The sequence below is a fragment of the Cornus florida genome, unplaced genomic scaffold, assembly GCF_030987335.1.
Source record: "Cornus florida cultivar Cherokee Brave unplaced genomic scaffold, ASM3098733v1 CherokeeBrave_3.0.0_Hap2_Chr10, whole genome shotgun sequence".
NCBI lineage: Eukaryota > Viridiplantae > Streptophyta > Magnoliopsida > Cornales > Cornaceae > Cornus > Cornus florida.
In genome coordinates this window covers 106679584-106706797 of record NW_026775580.1, presented here as the reverse complement: position 1 = coordinate 106706797, position 27214 = coordinate 106679584, and the positions used below count along the sequence as shown (strand labels likewise).

Sequence of the window (27214 nt, the reverse complement as noted above, 5' to 3'; positions counted from 1 at the left end):
CGCTTTCCAAACTCTTAAAAAGGAATCTTTTATTTCTTAATTTTCTTTTTATAACTTTCCATATGAGCTTTTAAACAAGTTTCCTAAAAGAAATCATTAAACTTTTTATTGTCACTACTAATAAATCATAAGATAATTAATAAGTAATCATACCAATGGTATGCAAGAGAAATAGATACCATACATGTCAACATAGTCCAGAGTAATAGGAAGACAAAGTAAGTAGTAACAGCTATCAATTCCTAAGAAAAATTAAGTTCCATAAAAAGTGAATCGAGATCAAAACCACCCTTGCATAGTTGTATATACCTAATCCATCTAACCTCCTATTTAACACACTTATTTATTTATTTTTAATCTCTCTCTCCCCTCTCCTCTCGTCTGTCTCAATTAGGGCAATATAAGAAAAGGGCATCAAAAAGAGCATCTCTCTGGTTTCATTCGAGAAATCTGAACAGTTGAGTGAAAATTACAGCTAAAAGAATCAGACCCAACACAGAATCAACCCATAATGTGATATAATTATCTCTTTTTGCTTGTATAAACATATAGATTTTATATATTGTATGAATGGACATGGATAACATTGAATGCATATCATCCTCGGATGGTTTGGATGAGGATGAGATCCATCAACATCATCACCCTCAGTTTTCGTCCTTGAAGCCTCACAATAACGTTGTCTCTTCCACGATCCATCCAACCACAAGCGTTCATGAGCTTCTCGAATGCCCAGTTTGTACCAATTCAATGTACCCTCCAATACATCAGGTTTGTTCTATATTGAATGTAAATTAATGGGTTCTTGTTTTTCTTTATCCTTAATTGTGCCTTTTCGATTGTTTGCGGTTGGATTTTTCATGAATTGGTTTCATTTGATGTGGAGGTTCTCGGGAACCCTATTTTGATGTATCATGTGATGCAAGTTTGCATTTTTAAAAAATTGTTTACTATAGTTCTTTAATTTCCTCAGGTTGATGATTGGTTGGTTGGGGTTTTGAAATTTTTTGTAAAAAATTAGTTAGTGTCTTGGGGGTCAATTTTATGGAGAATGCTGCATTCTGTTTGAAGACTGTTGTTGCATGAATTCATTTGTGGGACTTTTGTTGATTGGTTGATTTAATTGAGTTAGATTGTTCGGGGTTTGGTTATTTGATCTTATGGTTGGCAGGAAGAGGGCACCATGAGGTAAAGGTTAAGTACTGTACATATGCCCATAGGTAGGGTGAATGAGGATGTTTGGGGGCTTCTTTTTTTTTTAATAGTTTTTTTGGTTTTTTGTGCTGGACCATGTTACATCTTCTTTTAATTACTGGGATAGATCTGATCGCAAACTATGATGATGAATTTCAAAATGGATCTTCTATAAGTGGGAAAATTAGGAAGTAACAATTTGAGTAAGGAGCATATAGGACATCAAATGGGAACCTCACTAATGCAACATAAATTTTGTGTGAGAGGGATTATGAGTTTACATACTCCCCCAAAGAAAGAGAGATGGACTGCCCAACTATCTAATTGTTGTCATGGTTTCTTGAATCCTGACACCAAGAAGAGGCATTTCCAAGTATACAAGGGGAGCAATTGGACCCGACTATATAGGAAGACAAGATTGAGAGTTTGGAGAGAGTGAGAACTCAATTGTAAGATTTGTGGGTACAATTTGATAGTTTGGCATTAAGTCACATAATTCATTTGACAGAGTGGCGATTCTGCCCCCTGCGCACATATTTATGAATTGGGAGTGAATCCGTGGCAAATTTGCGGAATCAATATTTAGAATCCAGAGATTCACTTTTTTAGTACGCACTTCAAAACGATTTCCATCCAGTAGCTGCCACATGAGCATCTTTTAATGGAGCTCTCACCTTTTCAATGCAAGAGGCTCGTTATCCAATTGCCGCGTGTGCGCTTTAGGTTATAAATTGATACATTAAAAGAAAATTAATGATTGAAGTCTTGAAACTGACCACTTTGACAACTCTCCCTTCTGATATGTATTATACTATGACAAATGTTAACTACATTATATATATTAACAAAAACATTATCAAAAATATATTATATTAATTAAAAAATATGCACCAAAAATAAAATTTAATAAATTAATATAATTATATTTCATCTAAGATATGTACACATACATATGATATATAATATACAAGCGCTCTCGAGGCGATCCCACTCTCATTAATTTTGGACTTTGGTGCTATCTTGTTCTCGCTTCGGCTATGTGTGATTACACATAGCTTTTGCAGCCACATTATAGTTTTCTGCAATTGTACAGTGAACTTTATTGATCATCTTTGCTTGTGGATGTAGGCCTTAGTGCTAGTATTTTTTTTAACGATCCTTTGTGAACTGGCCTCATTGACATTACTTCTGAATAACATACTCAATGACTGTGCAAGTGTCATTTATTGCATAAGCCTTAATTACAGTGATTGAATCATATGTTAACATTACTATCATGGCGAGGACTACTTTCTTTTCTTTTGGGGTAAGCTTCAAGGACTATTTTTGCTTTCCAACATCTACAATTACACCTTATGAAGTCACATAACTAGCTGGTGAGAAAGGCCATTGCAATGCAGTGTCGTGTAATCTGTTGGTAGTTGGCACTGCTAATGGGTCTGAGAGACTCTCGCTTGTATATTTTATAGAACAATATCTTCTGCTGCTTTAATATTTGAAGAACAACGGCAAACTTTCTTTTTCCGTTATTTTTCTTCTATTTTATCTTATTGAAAGGGTTGGGGGTGTTCAGGAAAGGATACTAAATAATTGCTTCTTTTTGTGAGAATAAACCGTGAATTGCTTGTGCCTTTTTGTGTGGTGATTTTGTGGTGAAAAGGTTGGACTTAGACCAGCATTACAACAATTTTTCACTTGTTGAAAATTGGCCTCAGTAAATTTGTGACCTTAAAGCACATTGCTGATTCACAACCTCTGATAAAGTTTGATTGCTTTCATCATCCAAAAGCTTCTTTTTTTTTTCTTTTTCCCTCTCAAGATAAGGAATTTGGAGTCTGTTGGTACTTCATAAGGATTATGCTAATGGGAGTTTTGAAGGAGTAGTGATGGGTGTCTGGGGTATTGGGAGGTCATTTCTGTGTTTCCTTTACAATTGAGCAGTTTGTTCTTAGTTTTCTAGTGAGATGATGTGGAATAAATTCTGTGTATAAATGTCACAGTAAGAGTTCGTCCTGCATTTTATTGCTTCCATTCCTTATATTGTACAAAGTTATATTTTATCATTGCTGGTGTTTGATACTCTGATTTTGATATGGCTTCCCAAAGCTGTGAACGAGTGGCTGGGCTGAACTGGACAAAATTATGTGGCCTTTAATCTTTTGACAATATAGGTGAAGGAACAAAAATTTTAGTGCTGCAATACGTTTCATATGCATGTTCATAACCATCTATATGTTACTCTTCATTGTTGCTCCATTTTCTATTTTTCGTTCATCTCTTAATGTAATTTATGGTCTTCTCTGCCATTACAGAATTTGCATGTTGGCTTTATAGGCTTTCCCTTTGATTATTTGTATCTTCTGGTCAAACTGAAGGTTTGAAGAAGAACTCAACTTCAACTTCAGGTTACCTCCTAGCTCCAGTTAGAATTATCGCCAATTCATCATTTCAACTCTGTATAATTGCAGATTTGTCCATGAATTGGGGTCTCTTTTGTATTCTGTAAAGTTCCCTCAATTTTTATGGTTTTTGACTACACGAAAGCTTAAACTTAATATTTAATCTCCATGGGATAGCTGAGTTGGCATAAGGTCTCTGGGCATGACCCAGAGGTCTTGTATTCAGTTCTGGAGGCGTCAAAAACTTCCTCTCTGATCTTAATCCAATATACGTGGTTTAGGGGTGATTTTGGGTATCCGAAGGGATTAGCCCCACCCTCAGAAGAGGTGGGGATGCCCTCCGTTATCTAACAAAGAGAGCTTAAACCAAAGATTCACTCGTTTATTCTCCCTTTGGCAATAGTGAGTTTTTTTTTTTTCCTAAATGGAGGAAATTTTTATGGATATGAACAATATGATACATAAGAAAAGTAGGGGCATACCCCCCACACCAAACAAAACCCTTATAGGGAACACCAAGGATAAAACCTTGAATAAGACTTGGGTAGCTAAGAAAACATTGAAATTACATCTTGCAGGAAAATACCCAATATTACTAACACTTCCCATGTTATACATTTGGTTATCTCCTTTGGACAAGAAAACTTGTTGCTGTGCAATCTATCATTCCTTTTCTTCCAAATGAAATATAGAGCATCCCTAAGTTGTCTTTAATAACTGTTGAGTTACATGCATAAATACATATACGCATTTATATACTTAAGCTCCTGCATATATAAGTACATTGGTGCTCTGAAACACTCTGGACCTGTGGTTTTCCCATGGTATTTGCTTTACAGTGTCGTTTTTTATTTTTAGATTTCCTTTCACGCAAAAACAGCAGCTTTCTTCCTTTGGATGCTGTTCTTCGAGGACTTTTTTTTGGCTTGCAATTGGCCTTAAATAGTGGTGCCTAAACCACTGTCCTTTTCTCTCATATTAACTATATAGTTAAAACAGTTACTGGGTAAATCTAATTAAGGAATCCTTTGTACCTGTGTTCTTAAATGGAAAGTCCTTTTGCGATTCCATTAATAAGTGCATATATTACCTTATGGTTGATTATATTATTCCAGCTTAAAGATTTTAGATGATTGCTCTAACAAGTTTTGATTAATGCAGTGTCACAATGGGCACACACTCTGTTCTACCTGTAAAACAAGGGTACACAACCGGTGTCCCACCTGTAGACAGGAACTTGGCGATATAAGGTGTCTGGCATTGGAAAAAGTGGCTGAATCACTTGAACTGCCTTGCAAGTATTGCGCCCTCGGATGCCCTGAGATATTTCCCTACTACAGCAAGCTCAAGCACGAGACTTTGTGTAACTTTAGGCCATATAACTGCCCATATGCCGGATCGGAATGCTCAGTTGTTGGGGATATTCCATGCTTGGTTACTCATTTGAAGGACGATCACAAGGTAGACATGCACTCTGGATGCACATTCAACCATCGTTATGTCAAATCTAATCCACGTGAAGTAGAAAATGCCACATGGATGCTCACTGTAAGTTTTTTTTTTTTCCTTGTAATATATTATTGTCTTATTTTATAAATGATGCTAATATATGACTATGATGGTCCTCAATAATAAAGTACTCATCTTTTTGGTCATCGCGCAAACCGTAATATAGATTATATGAGCCAAATTCTCTTTGTTAGGTCACAGCCTCCCCAATGCTAATGTAAACTGTGAAGGCATCCTGAAATTTGGTCCATGCATTAAATAGTGTACACATTCATAATTATTTACTGCTCAAGTAATAATAATAGTAGTAGTAATAGTTACCAAAATATTTTTAATCATAATTGTAGTAATAATGATAATAGCAATAACTAGAGTGATAATAATAGCAATACAACTACAACAACAGTAATTATTAATAGCTCTTTCTCATTTTTTATATCTTTAATACTACTAATAACTAAAATCCCAAACTTTGTTATTAAATATTATGAATGATGGAGAAATTAACTAAAATTATAAATTTGTAATCCTGATATGGACATTGGAGCCAATTAAAAACCACATAATCCCTGCAAGATACTGACTTTATTGTGGTTTATTGAAAATCTCTTTACTGCTCTAGAGTTCAAATCTTGAGCATCACAGACGAATACATCGCACATCTTTTTTGATTCTGTCTCTCTTTCAGGTCTTCAATTGTTTTGGACACTACTTCTGTCTTCATTTTGAAGCTTTTCAGCTCGGAATGGCTCCTGTTTATATGGCATTTTTGAGATTCATGGGTGATGAGACAGAGGCTCGAAACTATAGCTACAGTTTGGAAGTTGGGGGAAATGGGCGGAAACTCATATGGGAGGGCACCCCACGAAGCATCAGGGATAGCCACAGGAAAGTTAGGGACAGCCACGATGGGCTGATTATACAGCGTAACATGGCACTTTTTTTCTCTGGGGGGGACAGGAAAGAGCTAAAGCTTCGAGTAACAGGGCGGATATGGAAGGAACAGCAGAACCCAGATGGCGGGGCATGTATACCTAACCTCTGTAGTTAAGGCTGCTGGTTGGTTCTTTCTGGATTGCTCTATGTTGTGTGGAATTTATCTGCTAATATTATCAGTGGATAGAGATGTTGATATTTTTTGAAATATGTATGAAACTTGCTGCAAGTTTCAGCTTTTATACATTGTTTCTGAAGGTTCTTTCCTTGTTAATATCATCAGTGGTTGGCTCTACGTTTTATCTGGAGCCATCTCTCTCCCTCTCTCTCTCAGATGGAATTCTGGCCACGATGTATTTCACTTCATGCTGCTAAGTCTCTTAAACAACAAATAATACAGAATACGATTTGACAGTTGGAAGTGCATTATGTTGTAAAATTGTGGGTCATGCAAAGGGTACAATCTTTTAAATGCAATAATTTTCGGTGGTTGTGAATGCAAATGATCAAGTTTGTTGGAAGTTGCAATTGACTTTTAAATTCGAGACCCATTGCGAGCTTGAACTTTGATATCACGAATTTTGGAATCTGAAGATTGATTTCACCTAAATCTAATGGGATAATACTTGGGTCCTACTAGTGAGATCTACAACATATTCACCGCTGATGTGGATCAATAGTAAATTGACACGTCCTATTTAATTAATAAATAATAAATAATGAGTAGACATTGTCCAATCTAATGATAATATATATAGTCCTTCCAAATATGGACAAGGGTTGGGATCTAGCTCTCAATCACCACATTCACTGAGTTAGACGAAAATTCAAGTTATACGAAATAAGAATAAGAGCAAAAGCGTCCTTGGAGCATGAAAATTTCATCCGTTAAGAATAATTATGTGACTTAGGGTTTGACCTAATTTAAAATTGTACTATGTATTAGGAAAGATTCCAATTTCTCTCCTCCCACACTGACCCATCTTCTCAAAAACGTAATAAGTCCGTTAATAATAATAATTATACTCTGAATTAGAAAGACTTGAACTTCTCTAACAACTTCTATCTGTTGATATCTTCTCCTCCCACGTCGACCCATCTTCTTAAAAACATAATATGTTGTGGAAAGATGAAAGGTATTGATAATTTTAAGTTAAATAATTTTTGACAAATTATGTGTCAGTATCACCAATGCGAGAAATATATTTATAATTTTAAAAAATAAATTTAAACAGGTATATAATTATTAGATATTTCAAAACATTTTTTTAACATAATTTTTTCAAATATTATATCATATTATAAATTTAAAGAAAAATAAAAATTTCTCCCTGAAGAGTGGTGAGAATAATAAAGAATGTTTTATGATTAATTTAGTCCAAAATTTGTCAACTTATATACCTCTCAATGCTTAGTTTATTTGTCATAATCTTCCTGACAAATTTAGTCCAAAATTCAACAACCTTACATACCTCTCAATTTTTAGTTAATTTGCCATAATCTTCGGGACTAATTTAGTCCAAAATTCATTAACCTCGTGTACCTCTCAAATTTTAGTTTATTTGTCATAATCTTTTTCATAAAAGAAATGTTAGTAACTTTATTACTCCTCTGTCTCAATTTAGAAGTCGCTTTTGGTGAGTAAGAATTTTTAAAAAAACACGTAAGACATGTCTTATCTTTTTAAAAAGTTACTAATTTACGCTTCTAAGTTTTAAATATTTAAGTTTAAAATTTTAAACTCAAAAGGCATATATAAAAAAATTAAAATATATTATTTGAAAAAAAAAAAATGATAAATATTTGAGGACAAACCAAAAAGAAACCATGACATTTTTTTTTTTAGGACTGAAAGGAGTATTATTTTCACGGCATACTATTATTGTTTTATATTTACACAGATAAGGACACATATTTTAACTTTTACAAAGTACTTAACAAAATTATTAAAAGTAGAGAGCGTCCTATATGGTTTTTTTTTTTTTTTTTTTTTTTTTTTTTAAATGATTTAAATAAGTTGTTTAGTTTGGAAGAAGGGATTAAAATCCGGACCAGGCAACGATAATGATGATTAACCATTAAACAGTGATGGTTGATTTTTAACAAAACACAACGAAGTACAGTAACAGCGCAACAGTTCTATGCACTTTCTCGATCCAATCCACAGTTCATACCGATCCAATCTCAGAACCGAATATATATATATTTTCAATTATAATTACAATTCAGCACACATAATTCTCAGCAATGGAATCCCAACACAGACCCATCACTCACTTCAATCGCCACACTGCATCTCATCCTCGTCTCCACCCTGTGCGTGAAAACCTTCAAAACCCTAACCCTACCCACCAATTCCATCCTCGACTCTATCTCCATCGTCGGTCCCACAACACCCATCCCCACCCCACCGTCGCCGATCGCCGACGTCGTTACGCCGGACACCGCAGACTTCAACGGGAACGACTCGACGGCGAACTTGGCCGACATTCGCTGTGTGTGTCCGGCGTCGATCTTGCCGGAGGGGATGAAGGCGAACCCGACTTCGCTCCCTGAGTAGACGAGCTGGAGCGAGCTGTCGTAATGCGTGAAGGCGTCGCGGTTAGGGTTTCTGACGGTGACGTTCTGGAAGAAGGTGAAGTTGACGGTGCCGTTGGCGACGGAGAAGGTCGGGAATCGTACAGCTTCGACGGTTATGTTTGGTTCCTTGGGTTTGAAGAAGAAGAAGAAGACGATAACAATAGCGGCGACTACGATGAGCAAGAAAACCGTCGCTACTATACATGAAGCTAGGTTTGTTCGACCCTTTGTGGATCTATGTCTATAAGGGTCGTACATGGTTAAATTCCACTGTTTTTCACCTGTAGAGAGAGAAAGGGGAGAGAGAGGACCAGCACACACAGTGGGCTGAAATGAGAGAGACAAAGGAAAGGTAAAAGACTGAGTGAGAAAGGAAAGGGATATAATGACTATTGGTTGGATCTGCACATCATACTTTTGTCTGCAATAATACCAAGAGCAGTTATGATTTTGCCACGTCATGATGCGTTCTTAATTTTGAGCCTAACCACCTTAATTAAAGGGTCAGATGTTTTTAGAAAGCAGTCAAAAGTATTCCGCCTAAGTTTGGTGTGAGTGAATGAAATCAAATGAAAGTAGTGTGAGTGAATGAAATCAAATGAAAGTAGAATGGAATGTATTTATTTCCATTTTCTTGTTTAGTGGGTTATATTAAAAGTGAAATGGCCATTTGAGGGAATGCTTATTCTATCAAAAAGGTGGAATGCCCATTCCACTTCTTAAGAGGTGAAATGACCATTCTATTCCCACTAAGAATTAATAAAGTAATAAAATAATTTAAAGAGATAATTTACGCATACACACAACAATAAAAGGGAAAGAGATAATAGAGAGAGAAAAATAAACGAGATAGAGAGAGGGGAACAAACAACATATATCTATTATCTCTTTCCCTTTTATTTTTGCAAATTAATTTTTTTAGTTAATTTTTTTTATTAATAATAAAATGTAATTTAAAGAAACAATATAAATTCATTTTATTCTAACTTCCTTTCCAAACATAGGAATTAGAATAAGATTTCATTTTTACACATTCCATGTCTCATTCCATTCTCACCCCATTCTCATTCTATTCCAATACATTTCACCACCCCCAAATATGCCCTCAATGTTACAAAGAGGAATGCTTTGTGCAACTGTGATCTTACAGTAAAGACCATCTCAATCTCGTTAATAGCATGAGTTTAGATTTTAGATATTACCATTCAACTATATAAATTTCTTCTCTTTGTTTTGGCAACGGAGACCTCTATTCATAGGAAGATATTGGGTGAGCCGGAGCGTACCTCAATAAATGAACATGCACCATTTTGATTAGTCAAGAGCAGTTTTTGAGTGAGACTAATTTGATTGAATTGTGTTGAAACTGAATTTAAACTAGTGAGAATCCGAATTCCATCCGCATAGGTTAAACAATTGGGACGGGGACTGTGTTTTGAGTACACACAAAACTTTGCTTTGATGCCTTGTTTTGGTGTAGAAAGCTGAAGCTTTGAGTAAGAGATACGTTTGGCATAATCGCATGAATTAAGCTCCAAGTCAGGATTAGAGAAACAGAATGTGTGACCCACAACACAACTACCCACCATATGGTAGGTCCAGTTCAATCCAAGTACATTCACGTGACCAAATAATTCTTCTTCTTTTTCCAAGACTTTCAGGTCACAACGTTGCGAGAACAAAAGATTAACATTAGGAAGCAATAATATTATAGATAATATTACTACAAACCAACTTGTGTCCAACGGAAAATTCAATGTAGAAAACAGCAGGTTTATATATCTCACTAATGCTTGTTTATAGGATATGAATGTTCCTATCAGTCTAGAACAACAATGAAGGATAAAAACACAAGAATTAGCAGAATCCCATATACCGTACAAGTTGTGTTATTCCTGTAACCCTTAAAATTGAAAGAGCATGTTATTCTATATATTATTATGTAAATCCATAATTCCCAAAGTCGATTTCAGCCAACTGTTAAAAGACTTGGGAATGACAGAATCAAATAAATTGTTCTTGGAGTTGAAGTACGCGAATAGAAACTCACATTTGCCAATTGCCTCACATTCGCATATAATACGACATTATGTGCATATAGACACTTTTTGTGTACCAAGCTTCTCCATAGACCTTATTTGGTCATCTCATCAAGACGGCGATCCATGATCTCTGAGACCGATTCAAGGAATGCATCTTCACTTGTGCCAGGGAGCATTGAGTCCAGTGCTGCTTTGACAATCTCTTCAATCACCGATTCCTTCTTCAAGGTCTCTCTGCACATTATGCTTCCAATGGCAAAAGGAGTAAGTCTTCTCTCTGCCCCTTTCTTCAGAAGCATGGTGGAGATGCGGAGTATACGGGCACATTCAAGTGGCAATTCCCATCCATAGAATTTCAGAAGGGTAATGTCTGCTTCAGCATCCAACGACTTTATGTACTCAATGGTGTCTGGGCTGTAAGGCTGGCGAGCTTGTGGCCAGTATAGCCAGTCAAATGTGCAATCTTCAAACTGCAGTGATGACAAAAAGTGAGACATCAATCAAAATACCGAACATTTTACTGACAAAGCAAAAAGCGGAATGCTCAAATTATAGGCAGAGAGATGAAAGTAATAATTAAAAGGCTTTCAATGACGCAACTCTATCATGTATCTTAGATAAATCTCATAAAATATAGAATTCAACCACCATCCCAGTAGGTCAGGTGGTAACTAGTTGATTCTATTTCTCACAACCTTTAATGTCAGGCAATATGAAATTGATCTCACAACCTTTTAATGTCAGGCAATTTGAAATTGATCTCTGAATCTTTCCATCTAAAAGAAGTGGCCTATGCAATAACCCAGGACCTCAACATAAATTTACGAAAATGGGTGCTGCATTTTGGTTTGGACCCTAATTATGACAGCAAGAGCTAGATTAATTGGACCTTGTTCTCGTAACTTAAAAGGACCACAATATAATCCCCACCAATAACCTGTTAAGACTTCTTAAAAAAATTCTTCTCTACAACTAAGATGCTTAATTGTCTATAACATTTTTTTTTATAATTCCTGTTAAGTACTCGTCTATAACATGTTAAGATTTACAAGTATCCTTTTTTGTAGTTATATGTATTTCTTATAACTGTAACACTTATTATACTTGCATATATATACTAATATTGCGTTTGGTATACAAGAGCAGAATGGAATGGAATGCCCATTCCAACTATTCTTTTGTTTGGTAGGAAAATTAAAGTGGGAATGAGAAGAAATATAATAAAAAGAGCACATGTTAATATTACAATAAAGGAAACTAAATAAAATCAGTGCATATTCTATGTCTAGACATATGCGTAAATAAAGTCAAATCCATGATTTGTGGCGATCATATGATTCATATCTCAGATAATATCACATCCCATGATTTGCGTCTATCATATCTCGGCTATCACTCCCCCTCAAGTTGGTGCATGGATGTCTGAGACGCCCAACTTGGACAATGCATCCTTAAACCCGGTCTTGCCAACACGTGCAAATCTGCAAATATGATTAGCGATGCTTTTAAAGTGCCAATCAACAAATCAAAGTGTCCCAAAACAACCAACCATGTCTCCTCAAACCCAAAACAACCAACCATATCTCCTTAGGCCCAAAACAACCAACAATGTCTCCTCAAACCCAAAACAACCAACAATGTCTTCTCAAACCCAAAACAACCAACAATGTCTCCTCGTACCGTTTCCCTTCATACATATGTAGATAAAATCATAGAAGAATCAACAATGTTTCCTCAAACCATCCCCTTCATACATATGTTTAAACAATGTAGATGAAAGAATCAACAATGTCCATCTCAAACCATTTCCGAATGGGTGGTTTCGAACTTACAATGCCCTCATTAAGGTCGGACAACCCTGCCAACTCGACACCTCCCGGATGGGGGATGTCTCCTTAGAGCATTCTCGAATGGGTGGTGCCGAACTTGCAATACCCTCATTGCAGTCAGACCACCCTGGTTCTGATACCAAGAAGAAATATAATATATACATCTCATTCAAACCTTTTACATATTTCTCCTCTTTCATCATATACTTGTATAAATCTAAATAATATATAAAAAAATATATATATAGCTCGTATGCAGATTATATGATGAGACTTAAAGAAATTGTGATGAAAATTGCTCCAAGATTTACTGAACTAGATCAAGCTCGTGAACATGTTTGCTAGAACTCGAACTCGATTATAATATATATCTATATATCATATGTCTTACATGTTATATATAGATAGTGTCAAAGATTCAAAATATCTAAGCAATTGAATTATTAAAATTATTTAGTGGTGGCTTCCCAAGTAAGCTTCACGCCACTCAAAGACTTCAATCTTCCACTTTTGAGCCTAGTCGTTAGAGTCTACTCATAGGAGTACTATTCTGTTTTGCCTTTCTCACACACTCCTCTCAACTCTTCAAGCTTGCGGTCTCTAGAATTCACACGACACCAACCACTTTCTAGTTTCAACAAGTGAGTTTCTCTCTCCTTTTTCTCTTTAAATCTCTCAATCTCTCTCTCTCTCTCTCTCTCTCTCCAAATTTTCTATGCTATTTTAGGGTTTTTATTTCCTCCTACAAGTTTTACTAAAATCAATTGAATGGGGTTCTCTTTTAAACTTCGCAAGTTGAAGTTTATGCTATGATCCTTTGCGCTCTCATCTTTCAATGACACCTTTAACGTTCACCGATCAACAATTGGCAGTAGTCTTTCTTGCTAAGTTTCAAACTCCTCTCTCTCTCTCTCTCTCTCAATTTCATCTCTCAAAATTGTCCGTAAATTATGGTTTCACTCACTAATTTCTGTTAATTCATATCTCTTTGTTGAATAGTTGGTTGTGACATACATCATGTATATCATATTCAAAAAAGGAATATATGTATGTAAATTATATGCTATGAGACAGACTTGAAGAAAGTTTGATAAAGATTGCCTAATATTTATTAGACTAGACAGAGGAACCCTAATAATCAAAATAAGTTACAAAAACCTATGCATGATACCTAATATATACAACAAAAAAATAAAAAGTATGTAAATATAAACACATTTTTCATTAATTTGAATTTTATATAAAATCTTTGGGTTAAAGTACTGCAAATGATACCAATACTATACACTTTAATTTGAGGATTATGGTAAATAAGTATGTAAAGTGTTATAGTTATAAGTGATGTATAACTATACAACTCGTAGTATTATTCTTACAACTTATGAATTATAAATTTCATCATAAAAATGGCTATCATAAATGATAGAGATTGTAGATATTTTACTCTTTATGTCTCAATTTCTCAAAGACACTTCATAACGGTTCCATTATAATGTAATAAATAAACAAATAACAACTAAAAGTAAGATATCCAGCTATTATTGTAAATAATGATTTTTGTAAAAACAATACCCAAAACAAATTAAAAATGGAGTGTCAGAGATCTTTCGAAATTTTGAGAGACCAAATTCTCGAAAATTCTTCAATCATGTTCCATATCATAAATAATTAGTATACAATAAATAGCTAAAAGAGATAGATTTGAGCACTTGAGAGTTAAGAACAATGAGAGCTTGGATATGGAGTAATGAGCAAGAGAAGAGAAACTAAGTGAGTTGTAATGTGAAATAAACCACTTGATCCTATTTATAGGTTTTTTCTCCAATGCCATTTTTGATAAATTTTGGCTTAAAAAGGTCAAATGACCAATAGGAACAGTGAACCAAACAGTCAAACGATCCTTATTCACATTTACATGGTTCAACCCCTTCTTTAATGCCTTTTTATATAATTTACTAATAACAGAAGTTAATCCTAAACAACTGCAAAAAAACAAAATGAAGTTTGCACCATGTCACCAATCAAAGTACATTCCCAGATATTCCACTCCATGAAACTTCATCCCATTTCAAAAGGATCGTTAAAATGATTTTAGTGCAGAGAAGATGGATCACTTAACCCTAAAAACTTATGCATGGCAATAAATGAAAGAAAGTAGTCAAAATAACAACATTACTCTAAGAAAAAAGCAACCAAGTACAAATATAACAGCATTTATGCAATACATAAGGTTGCAATTAATGCAGCAGTTCAGCAAAAGTGTAAAATAAGAAGAACACTTACACTCTCAGGCAAGCAGTACCCATGATCAATCGGAACCAGCACAGTCCGGCCATCTGCCCCATCTTTGCTAACCAAAATATTCCCTGCATGCCTGTCTGCATTTGCAATTCTTATATCCAAGACAGAAATTTTGTGTACCTCCTCCATGGGGAAAGTGCTAGGCCCCATATCCTCGCAACTTCCATTGTTTTCCATGAACATCTGCAAGGATCCAATCTTGAAATTCAAACCCTCTGAATGATTAAATCCTCTGTGCAAGCACTTGACCATCACTGTAGGGGGGACCCCAGCAAAGCCCTTCTCCTCACCTGAAAATGAACGGTGACCACTCTTTGGATGATCCAAAATGTAAGCAGCAACTTCCCTTAGTGCACCTTCTCCAACTCTGGTACCCTTCTTCAATCCTTCACCATCAACTGACAAGGGCAACCCCCGAGGGTTGTTCACAGCCATAGGTTCCTCATCAATGGGCTTAAAAACAGAGATATACTTGCTCCCTGATGCATCCAGCATTAGATATGCTCCTCCTGTACCCTCGGAGGACCTGATTGGATACTTCAATCTATCTAACCCTTTAGAGGTAGAGTTAATCAAATCCCAAATAGCCAAAGGTATTTCGATTTTTGGATTAACAATCACAGGTTTTATCCAAAAATTTATATCAGGAGGCTTTCTAGGTACAACAATATTGTTGTCAGTTTCAGACTCACTCTCAATTCCTCTATTCACTTCATTAACTATTGGATCATTCAACTGTGATGAGTCTGATGCCACAATAGACAACTGGAAGTTTTTGTCAACAGGTTTAGCCCTAATTTTAGCAGATTTCTGGACAAAAAAGTGAATCACAGCATCATTGTTTTTACAAATATCATTAATCAATCTCTGATCCTCCAGCTGCTCACCATTGCATAATACCTCTTGATCATCAAGATCAACCAAACCATTCTTCTTTTTAGCAATCTGACGTTTGACGTACCTAACGTCTCGGCACCGTTCAACATGAAATGTGAATTCTTTTCCACAAGATGTCCTCACATTGATGACACGAAGATCAGAGAGACGGAGAACCAAATGCAAAACATTCCCATCAGTGACCCCATAATCCCGAACGAGAGAATTGCTCCGTGACAGTTCTCGTCCTCCACAAACCAACTTCTGATTTTTCACAACAAATCCTTTATAGGACTGAATCTGAAGCTTCACTGACTCGACCGAATCAGACTCCAATACCCGCATTGGAATCATATTACCCGACACAGCCACATAAATTAAAATGGATTCCCTTGAGGGATGGTTATGTATGTAATCAGGAGAAACCACAGATTCATTTTGAATGGGAGTAATTGCAACACCAGAAGACGACATTTTGACCATCGAAATTCAAAGAAATTCTTAAGCCTAAAATTTCAATAACCCAATTGACGAACTATCAGATTTCAGCCATGATTGAACGGACAACGGTTCTGAAATCCAATACCCAATTAACAATTAATATGCACAAATAATTTCAAACGGACCAACAAATGCAAACCCTAGAGATTCATATCGTTCAACAACAATTACGGTTTAAAAATATAACCCGAAACGTTTCGGAAAAGCTACGTCTTTTGGAGATTGAGCACTAATCACAATAAAATCATGAATGTGAATGCAATAATTACGGTTTGCAATGAGGTTAAAGTGTGGGAGAGAGAGAGAGTAGGGGATTCTTACCAGGTTACATGAGAGCAAGAACCGGAGAAAGAAGATAAGATGGAGAGCAAATATATTAGCGATGAATGATTAATCGGCGATGAGGTGAACAATGTACACGCTTTTAACGGGTTGGACCGTTGGAATTTTTTTTGCTCTGGTATCATAATGGCAGATGCAGAGAGAGAAGTGTTGAAGAAGACACGCTTGCATGCAATATTTCAATTTTTTAAAAGGGGGAAATTATTACATCATTCGGCCAATTACAAGTCGCCACGGAAGCGAAACTATTGTGTAAATTTCCACCTATTTTGTTCTTAATTTGATAATCGAGTATGAGAGACATTTTTTTGCGAAAATAAAAAAGAATAAAAATAAATTTTACTAAAAAGGGGTGCCACTTCAACACCAATCCTTTATTTAAGAGTAATAAGTGTGTCACGTGACCACGTCATTATTTTATAATTATTCATTGTGTTCTTATAAGCAAATTAATCCAAACAACAGAGTAACTATAATTATCCATCGTGCTCTTGTAAGCAAATTAATCCAAACAAAATAGTAACTGGTGTTAATCCAAATAAGATAATGACAGTGGTGTTTTTTATATCCTTAGATATAGGCCAGTAAAATTATTTTATTATTTTTAATGCACTAAAATTCATTTCCCATTAAAAAAGGCAATGTCAAAAGACTATTATATATTTCCTAGAACATCTTTGAAAAAAAAAAAAAAAACTAATTAACTTAACTGTTAAATTTCAAATAAATAATTTAGAAATTTTAAAGGCTAGGTGGTGAACTCCGCCAACCGCGCCGAACAATGACTAATTGCTGCTGGAAATAATCTTGATTTTATTTGCCAAAAACATTGTTATTTGCCAAGCCTCAAAACTCATTATTAAATTTCTCAAAAGCACCTTAAAAATAGAACAAAGAATTTGTTACAGAGTTTACAAGAAGAAGAATTGTAAGAAAAAAACATAAAACAAAGAAAAAAACATAAAACAATGAAAGAATATTAACGAAGCTCACCTATATCCCTCTCATGTTATTACGATTCACGAGTGGGGTTTTTTTTTTTTTTTTTTTTTTGAAACTGCAGTAGACGTTGTCAAATTAATTTATTATTGTAAAATTGGTTCCGATTGAAATATATCAGTCTGAGTTGGTGAAAGTATCAGAAAAGGGTTAGAGATCATGAAATCCCATAACTTTCATTCACATTATAGAGTTTTGGGGGGTAAGAATACAATCCAATAATTCATCAGTTCAAATGTGAGACTCAAGTATCGTTCACATGGGCTTGGTAAAATTATCTTCAGAAGCGGATTACATAGCAACCAACGAACCCTGACAACAAATACAAGCAACCACCATGCCGAGCAAAGCTCCGGCAAAAACCTGGGATGGAGTGTGGCCAAGAAGTTCCTTGAGCTTTCTTTGACTGATAGGATGCCCTTGAAACAGGTCCTCAACGATCTTATTAAGAACCTGAGTTCATCAGCACAATTTTAGGAAGCAGAAATACCACAATTCAACAAAAATAACACAATATTTATACATATATGAGATAAGCCATGTACCAAGCTGGCTAATGTAATTTCAAATAACTAAAACTCGCTATCAGATATAATGTTGCATGAGTTGTAACGAATTAGGGAGTAGGAACCAGATAGTTTGTAGATCCCACCCACAGTACCCTGTGGCAACATATTTGCATTGGGAAACTAGAAAGACCAGTTCAAGAGATAAGCATGTGAAGCAAGGATATAAGCCCTAAGCCCCCATAAGTGACTTATAATTCAAAGCTGTGAAGCTTTGGCACAATGGTAAGGTTGCTTCATTGTGACTTGGAGGTCACAGGTTCACAACCGGAAGTAGCTTTCTCCATGCAGAGGTAAGGCTGTGTACATTTGACCCTTGCCAAACCCTATAATGATGGGAGCCTTATAAGACAATAGCAACTAAAAAAGATTCATGAAATTAGTAAACACATATTTTTTTTTTTGATTAGTATGAAATTAGTAAACACATTTACACACATAAAAATAATAAAATCAAGACCGATTCACTATTACAAGGTCTAAACAAATTAACAATGATGTAACAAGCAACCAATAAGATTAGCCTTTAATTCACATACTGTAAAGTCTGTAAGTGAAAATTGACATTCACAACTTAGATTGCAATAAATAGACACAAGGCAGTTGGAGATATAAATTGTATATGATCTAAAAACAATTAAAATATCAAAAGAGCACTTCATGTGAGGTAAAACCAATTTTAACTTTCCTTTCCAGCTAACACATTAAAAATAGTAAATTTTTATCTCAAAATTTCAAAGCAGAAGAAAGGAGGGGAAGCTGCACCAAAATGTCATTCCCCAAAACTTCGCCTAGATGCAAGTGTCAAGGTTAAAGCCAAACACACCTTTAAACACTACAATTTAAACCATAAGGCAATCACTTTGTTCTGGACATTCTAAACCTCATAAGACAGCAGAACAAATGGGTCAAAGAAACAAAAAACCCCTAATGTTTGCACCGTAATTACCACTACACAACCATCTAACCCACTCATTGGGCCATATGATTCCTCCACAAGCAAAACACCATAAACAAAGATGCATACATATTTTTTATAAATGAAATAATTAAAATGAAAAAGAACTAAACAAAGGATTTCAACTAACAAATATTTATGCATCATGCAACATACCGGGATCTCATGCAACTCAGATTTATCTTGTTGATTCTAAACTACAGAAACTTGGCAATTGAATCATATGGGTTTAAGCAAGTAAAAATCATTTCATCTGACCCTGTACTCTATAACACTAAGGTATGCCTATAGAGTATAGACTGATTGAATTTGACAGGATGTGGTGATCCAATGATCCTAATTTGAATCAAAATCAATCTTTGCTACAAAGCGTACAAACTAAGAGCATCCATATTAATAGATAATCAATCAAATTGAAACTTGCCTTAGATGATAATAAAGACAATATGATTTACAAATAGATAACAAACATATGGTTTTTGGCAAAAGAGGGAAAAAGATTTTGATAAAGTAGGATGCAAGAAAGGAGAGATAAGTATGAAAATCCAAAAGAGATAGGCTGTCCTTGAGAAAGCTTAATTCAGCATGAGAGAGAGAGAGAGAGTGCGATGGAAAATCCAAGTAATTGGTTTTATGTATATCAAATGAAAAGTCAGATTGTTAAAGATTTAACAGCAAATATAAAAAGCTAAAAATATAATGTTAAAATATAATTACTTGTAGTTGAATCAGATTCTTATCAGATCATATTATACCCCATCACTGATTTCTACACTATCAGATCACTAGGTTCATAGTCAGATAACTAAATTCTGTAGGGAACAAAAACCTACCTATTGATTGGCTAGAGCAAGGTAAAGCAAATCACTTGTTGAAAATTGTGCAGGTTAGAATCATTTTTGACCTTGTACCTCAAAATAGTAACCATATTCCATATTTAACGGCCGACCCCATTCGTTTGGGATAGAGGCAAGGTTGAACCCTCATCCTCGCGTATGGGGGGAGGAAGAGGAGATATCACTTGAGGTAAAAGCTCGGTATTTATTTGTACATCATACCTAGTTTTGAAACCAACACATTTCCCTCATTACAGGACAATACACACACACACACACACACACACACACATATAAAGAAGAAGAAGAACAACAAGTCATTTAAGGTGAAGCCAATGACAAATTTGTTTCACCTCTATTTAAAGCTTCTTATGAACATGAGGTTATATAAATAACGGAACATCTAAAGCAAAGTGACCAAAATATTCAAAACTAACATCAAAGCTCTTACAACCAACTTCAACAATTTTGAAAGCTTGGAGATGGTGCAATTTAAGAATTTATGTTTACCAAAACTACCCACCATATATGTGCTAGACGCGAGAATCTATTATAATTAGGGGTAGATTACACTAACCCCCCTTCATCTATATACACTGACCTCCCCCTTATTTGCCAAATTACACTTACCTCCCTTCAGATTTGTATGTAAATAATACATACATGCCCTTCGTTAACTGTCAACGACGAAAACTGTTGCTGTCAACAATTTTGTAACTTTCAAAATCCAATTCTGTCATTGGAAGACATGTTTATTCAATATATATATATATGGATAGAAACGTAATTACAAAGCTGACAAGTCTGATTTGGCAAACAAGATGAGAGGTCAGTGTATATTGACGAAACCTCAGAGAAGTCGGTGGATATTACCATTATAATTATTGTGGAAGTGTTGTTATTCAAAAACATAACCTGCAACCAAACATTATGTTGACGACGGACGACTCTAATAAATAAAGCTGTTGGAAAGTGCAACTTTTATAATATACCATCAACAACTAATCTACTCAAAGTTAAGAAGTCGTTATATAGGAAAAACACAATATTGAACCTGAACTCGTAAGCAAATGCTGAAACCTTAAATAGCACACCATGTCATCAGCATACTCCCATCAGTACACTGAATCGCAGTGACCCAACAACAGATAGGCATAATAGCATAAAATGAAATCTTACTGATAAATGAAGATTTCTAACATTACCAAGGATATGGGTTAAAGTCTCCATAAGGGACAAATGCGGGTGCATGCATGTCCCCCCCCCCCCCCCCCCCCCCACCCCCCCCCCCACCCACAAACATCTCTTTTTATTGAGAAGGCTACTGAGAATTTATTCAGCTTATACAGTGGATTATATTTACAAAATCCACGCAAAAATGCAAACCTAAAATTTGCATACCCCAACTTTGCCCCTGACACATTTGGTCCGGCAGTGAACGGTTCTTGTTTAATTCATCAACAAAATTTAGGAACTCCGCGAGATAAACTAAAATGACATGCCATCAAATCGCCAACATCTAAAAGCATGTACTGAGTAGCGAAAGAGTTTCAATTTATCATAGCCCCACAAAAATGTTTGTGCTTTTTCCTTGAATGGAAGAAATATAATTTGGTTACCAAACATCCCCCAAGTCTTGCCACTTAATTAATACTGCATTGATCACAATTGAACACTGGGTTTCAGACTTCCAGGTTATTAAGAGGGGCAGTCGAGCTGCACTAAGGTTACCTAAACTACAGAAGCAACTACGATTGTAGCCTAATAGTTGACACCAACCATCTGATTAACCCATGTTCAAACCATTGAATCAGTAACTTCAATAGGTATGGAAACAATAAAATAAATACCCATATTTCTTCATCTAAGGTTCAACAAACCTACTAAGAAAAGAATCATCTAATGTTCGACCAATCTACTCTACCCAATAGTCATAATTATGTGTTTCAACAGGTTAATTTGGTGTGCTAGCTGTAAATGCACATTCATAAACGAAATCAAACATTACTGAAAATAAAATAATAAAATAAGAAGAATAAGCAACCAATTACCTCTGCTTGCATCCCAGCATGCCGACGAACACCGATAGCATCATACATGACAATTGAACTAAATCCCAAACAAACAGGGAATAAAGAATCAGCCACTCCATGACAGATTGCAACAGAAGTTGTCAAAGCTGTACATAGTGCCGAATGCGAAGAAGGCATTCCTCCAGAGGCACATATGATCCTCAAGTCCCATTTTTTCTCTACAAAGAAATTCAAAACCACCTTCAACGACTGTGCAATCAACCAAGCCAACATTCCAGACACAAAAGTCGGGTTTGAGGCCAATGTCGCTACGAATGGGCTGATTCGGTCCTTAGACGTCGATGTCACCGTCAAAAGTGCGACTCCAAACCCTCCATTTTTCATATAATCACCATTGACATCTTCTTCAACAGTCTCTGAATCTCTAAATCCTCGAATTACAGATACCCATTTGTTCACTGCAACTTTCGCAGCTAAAAGTTTGATGCTCTGTAGAAGTGGAACCAAGATTGAAAAAGAACTGACGGGTTGATCGTAATTTTTGAATTTTGATTCGGGGTTTTGGCGATTTGAACGAGGTCGGTAAGAGACAGAGATCGAAGAGCGTTTGAGTTTACTTAAATGGGTGAATTTGAAAAAAGAGGTTTTAGGGTTTAAGAGGTTGAGACTGATGAATGACGATTTTATTACAACAGATTCCATGAGAGCAGGACTCTATTATTGAATTCAATCTGCATCGGAACAGAGGAAGGAGAGAGAAAAGCAGTCTTCGAAGTTTCTGGGGTTTGGGAGAAAGACGAACTTTTGTGAAAGCTTAGAGTCGTAAAAGTTTATATCGAATATGCTTGAGACCTCCTGTCCTAAACTCCTAAATCCTAATTCCTAATCCTAAGGAATATGCCATTTTGAGACCTCCCGGTCCAGTTCCGGAGAATGTCTTTTATTTATCAAAAAAAATCTAGTCATTAGATTCCCCCAACGCATACCAGCGCAAGACTCCGAAATTGCGGCTCCACCAGTTCATTCGTTTCTTCGAACTCTATCTTACTATACACCATCGAGTAGGCTCGTCTTATACGTAGCTATTGGCGTTATGAAATATGTGGGATTTAAATTATGGAGCTGCGGCATTTTTATTTATTTATTTATTTAAATTGTGGAAGATATATGAATCCGCAGAATATATAGGTTCTAAGTTGTAACACTCCGGGCAATGTCAAATCAAAATTTTGAGAAATTTATTGTATTTCAATTTCCTTCGTACACACAAGGCCGAGTTAGAATTTTAGTTTAAGAGCACAATATCAAGTGTGTGTATATATATATATATATAAATATAGATATAGATATTTAAAGGAGTAGAAGGGAAAAAAAAAAAAAAAAAATTAAAAAAAAAGGTAAGAAAAATGCCTACTTAAAAAGGAAATAATTAATTTGTATAGGTGTGTGACTTGAACAAAACACAAGTTCTGAGCTGTAACACTTCAGGCAATGTCAAATCAAAATTTTGAGAAAGTTATTGTATTTCAATTCCTGTCATACATACGGAGTCAGAATTTTAATTTAGGCGACACAATGTTAAGAAGAAAAAAAATTATTTAAAAGAGTAGAAGGGAAAAAAAATAAAATAAAATAAAATAAAGTAAGAAAAATGCCAACTTAAAAAGGAAATAATTACAAAGAAACTTTAACCTTTTTAAGGAATTTGAAGAGTAAATTAGTAAAAAAATTGAAAAAATAAGAGATGATTTTAAAAACTAATAATTTTATGGGGTCATTATATACAAAAATTCCATATATATTGGGAAAAAAATAATAATAATCAAATATACTTACAAATACAATAATTAAAATATTAATTAATAATATTTTAATTAAAGAAGTGGAAAAAAATGGAACAAAGGCAGGTGCACGTGCCCCTGAACTTTAATTGACTCCGCTCTTGCACGTATACACATATAAAATATATAAAAAAATTCTTTATATATAATGGGCAGGGCCAGGCTAGGGACACTTCGCCCACAAGTTTTGTGAAATTTTCAAATCTATTGGGTCATCCAAAATTTTATCCTATTAATAAATAAATATTTAAAATATTAAATATTAAAATATACGTGACATGAAACAAAACCACTAATATAGTGTACAAATAAGATATTTTTTAGACTTTAAATGATTAAATTTGTTGGATTAATAATATTATTTCGTATTAAAATTTTGCAAAAACTCAAAAATCTTATATATATATATCCTTTAACTAAAATTTAATTATTATAATTTTTTATTTTAAATTTTAAAGCAAGCATGTCAAAATTAAGTCAATACCTATGATACAATAAATCATATAGTTTAATTTTACATAAACAACGTGTAGACCTAAAAAAATATAAAAATGTTAAAATTTCTTATATTTCTGGTTGCTCAAATTAGTAAACCTTAATCAAAATCGAGTCTAAAATAAATTAAGGCTCCAATTTTAATCCAGTCCTAATCTTATGCTCTTGGTAGCAATTCGTGTTTGTGGATCGTGTCAATGTAAGAGTATTATACTAAATAGGTAAACCCAAATCTAACTCATTTAATAATTGTGTCAAAAATTCTCAACATTAACTCAACCCGTTTATTGAATAGGTAAACGTGTTAACCTGTTTAATGACCTGTTTATCAAAACGAGACATTTAATATTTAATCAAATAATAAATAATAAAAAAAATTTACCATAATTAACCAAAATATATATATTTTTTTCATAATTGAACCAAAATATTCAAAATAAAAAAAAAAATCATAAAACATAGACAATGTTTATGTTGAAATGACTTAACTATCTATAATAATTAGGTTTAAACATGTAACACGTTACTTATGTCATATTCACGATTATAACATATTGAGTTAAATGGTCATAAACAGGTTACACAGGTTAAACCCTTCAACCCTAACCCGACACGGTTAAGTAAATGAGTTAATCGTGTCGATCATTTTATGACCTAAACCCATTTATGCCAAACTTAAACTCTTTTAACTCATGTCGTGTCGTAATTTGTCACTCATACTCTTAAGTACCGAGGCAAATAATTTCGGACAAACTTATTTCTAATTTGTAATATAAATACAAAATTATTTTCTTTACTTTATATTTTCTATACAATAATGGTATCGTTTACATTTAGATCTATATTTTAATTATCAATATTATTATTATTTCCTCGTAACTAATATTATTGTTTATTTTTTCTCATAAAGAAAGAGTGTAAGGTTGGAATAGAAGGTGTGAGTACGGGGTGGAAGAGCCACATACCCTCTGGCCTGGCCCCGCCCTATCTATATATATGATTTTTATTTTATTAAATATATATATATTTGTATATTATGCTCTTCCTAAAATTATTAGTTTTCAAATTTTTTTAAAACTTTTTCTCTTTTACTCTTTAAATTTCTTTAATTACTTTTTTAAAAAGGTTAAATTTCCCTTATTTAATCATGATTTAATTTGTTTCCTTCAAAATTCATTTTTCTTTCATTTTTTCTTCTTCTTGTATTTTTGTTTTTAAAAAATTTCCACTATATTCCCTGAATTCAAATTCTTGCCCTAGTGAGTACTACCACATGAGCAAAACCTTATTGCAAATTCTTTATTTCCTGTACACATTACAAGGGATTAACCCACGTGATAGTCATGGACAAATAATCATCCATATTACTTTTATGATGTGAATAAATCACCACATATGTGGAGATATGAAACATGAACTTGTAGCCAATTTCAAAAAAAAAAAAAAAAAAAAAAATCTATATTAGGTTTGGCCCAATTCACTCGGTTGAGTCTTTTGCATGGTTGACGGACTGAGGTATGGTTGGGAACGATGGGCTTGGTTCACTTCTTTATTGGGCCCTTTTGACAATTCACAAACTCTATGTTAGGTCAGGCCCGATTCACTCGGTTGCTTGTGGGCTTTGCACATAGTAGTTGTAAATCGTTTGGGTTTGTTTGATTAAACAGAAAATTTTATAAAGAGTGAAAGTGAAAGAAAGTGAAGTGAAATAAAGAAAAATCAAGTTTTCATTTTGCATTTGGTTAGCATGAAATATTTTGAAGAAAGTTATGAGAAAATATTATTTTATTAATTTGGATAGCATGAAAATTAAAATAAAATGATTATATTTATTGAAAATACCCTTATAATTTTAAATAGTAAAAAAATATATATATGTTAGATAAATATTATATATACTCAATTATTTATTTTAGTAAGGAAATAATGAAATATGGAATAGAATACTATTTGATATCATAATACATTTTTTTGCTTTCTCCTCCCTCTATATATTCACTTATTATTGTGTAAACTTGAATTATCGATCTTTTATTTTTTAAGGTAAGAAAAATAAGTTTTTGGTAAAGTGGACTATCAAAGTTTAAGTATTTATTTTCTTTTTATGTTAGTTTTAAATTTTATTATTTATTATTTATTTGTAAATGATGTAATTAGATACTATATATCTAATTACAACATTATCACTAAGAAAATAAAGTCATGGATTGATTATGTATATTATTTTAGAATCATCAATTATTTATTTCAAGATAATATTTGAAATTAAGTATAAAACAAATTCTATTAAAATAATGTAGACTAGTTTTCACCTAACACTATTGCTATCAACAAATTAGTTATTGATATATATAATAGCTCTTATTCATTATCAATTATAGAAAAAAATAAGACATTTAAAAAAACTGAAAAAAATAATTCAATAATAAATGAAAAAATTAATTAATTTTGGATGCACACATTAAAAAAAATACAAACAATTAAATTAGTAATACATGATTTTATAAAAAAGTAATTTACATAAGAAATAAACTATCCTTTTCAAGGAAATCTATCTAATTAAATAAAGAAGAAAAAAAGATAATTAAAATAACATAGGAAAGTAATATATAAAGTGTACAATTTTTGTGGAAAAGTGAATTTTTTTTCGTAATATATAAATTGCACAATTTTTGTGGAAAAGTGAATTTTTTTTTTGTACGAAAAATTTTAAGGAAAAATTTCAGATGCGAAAATCATACTTTTCCCGAAACTTTCACTTCACTTCTAACCAAACTTCTATAAAAAGTTTAAATATTTTATTTTTCTTCTCTTTTTTGATTATTTGACGAAAATACATTTACACTTTTATCCCAATTTGGACATAAACCCTCAACCACCTCCTTAGGACGTGGACAAAATACTAACCGAGCTAAAAGCCGGCTAGTTAAAAAAAGAGAATTGACTTCAGAAGACTTGTTATACTCCATTTACTTTT

The 27214-nt window shown here is 33.9% G+C and overlaps 4 protein-coding genes across 5 annotated transcripts; 1 reads left to right on the top strand and 3 right to left on the bottom strand.

Annotated features, from left to right (window-relative positions):
• Positions 1-242: 242 nt before the first annotated feature.
• LOC132276789 (E3 ubiquitin-protein ligase SINAT5-like) lies at positions 243-6333 on the top strand. Its single transcript, XM_059778400.1, has 3 exons — positions 243-771; positions 4755-5141; positions 5791-6333. The coding sequence occupies exons 1-3, from the start codon at positions 571-573 to the stop codon at positions 6151-6153; spliced, it is 951 nt and encodes a 316-aa protein (XP_059634383.1). The 5' UTR covers positions 243-570; the 3' UTR covers positions 6154-6333.
• A 1801-nt stretch (positions 6334-8134) lies between these two features.
• LOC132276788 (uncharacterized) lies at positions 8135-9012 on the bottom strand. Its single transcript, XM_059778399.1, has one exon. The coding sequence runs from the start codon at positions 8874-8876 to the stop codon at positions 8280-8282; it is 597 nt and encodes a 198-aa protein (XP_059634382.1). The 5' UTR covers positions 8877-9012; the 3' UTR covers positions 8135-8279.
• Positions 9013-10377: 1365 nt separating this feature from the next.
• Positions 10378-16659, bottom strand: LOC132276787 (phosphatidylinositol 4-kinase gamma 4-like). 2 transcript variants are annotated; one of them, XM_059778398.1, is made up of 3 exons: positions 16489-16659; positions 14773-16238; positions 10378-11130 (listed from the first exon to the last, which is right to left on the bottom strand). In XM_059778398.1, the coding sequence occupies exons 2-3, from the start codon at positions 16147-16149 to the stop codon at positions 10753-10755; spliced, it is 1755 nt and encodes a 584-aa protein (XP_059634381.1). In that variant the 5' UTR covers positions 16150-16238; positions 16489-16659; the 3' UTR covers positions 10378-10752. The 2 variants fall into 2 exon arrangements, with proteins under 2 accessions (XP_059634381.1, XP_059634380.1); XM_059778397.1 differs by having other exon boundaries at positions 14773-16659.
• A 986-nt stretch (positions 16660-17645) lies between these two features.
• LOC132276786 (uncharacterized) lies at positions 17646-22841 on the bottom strand. The gene is made up of 2 exons (XM_059778396.1): positions 21920-22841; positions 17646-17961 (listed from the first exon to the last, which is right to left on the bottom strand). The coding sequence occupies exons 1-2, from the start codon at positions 22601-22603 to the stop codon at positions 17800-17802; spliced, it is 846 nt and encodes a 281-aa protein (XP_059634379.1). The 5' UTR covers positions 22604-22841; the 3' UTR covers positions 17646-17799.
• Between the last annotated feature and the right edge of the window lie 4373 nt (positions 22842-27214).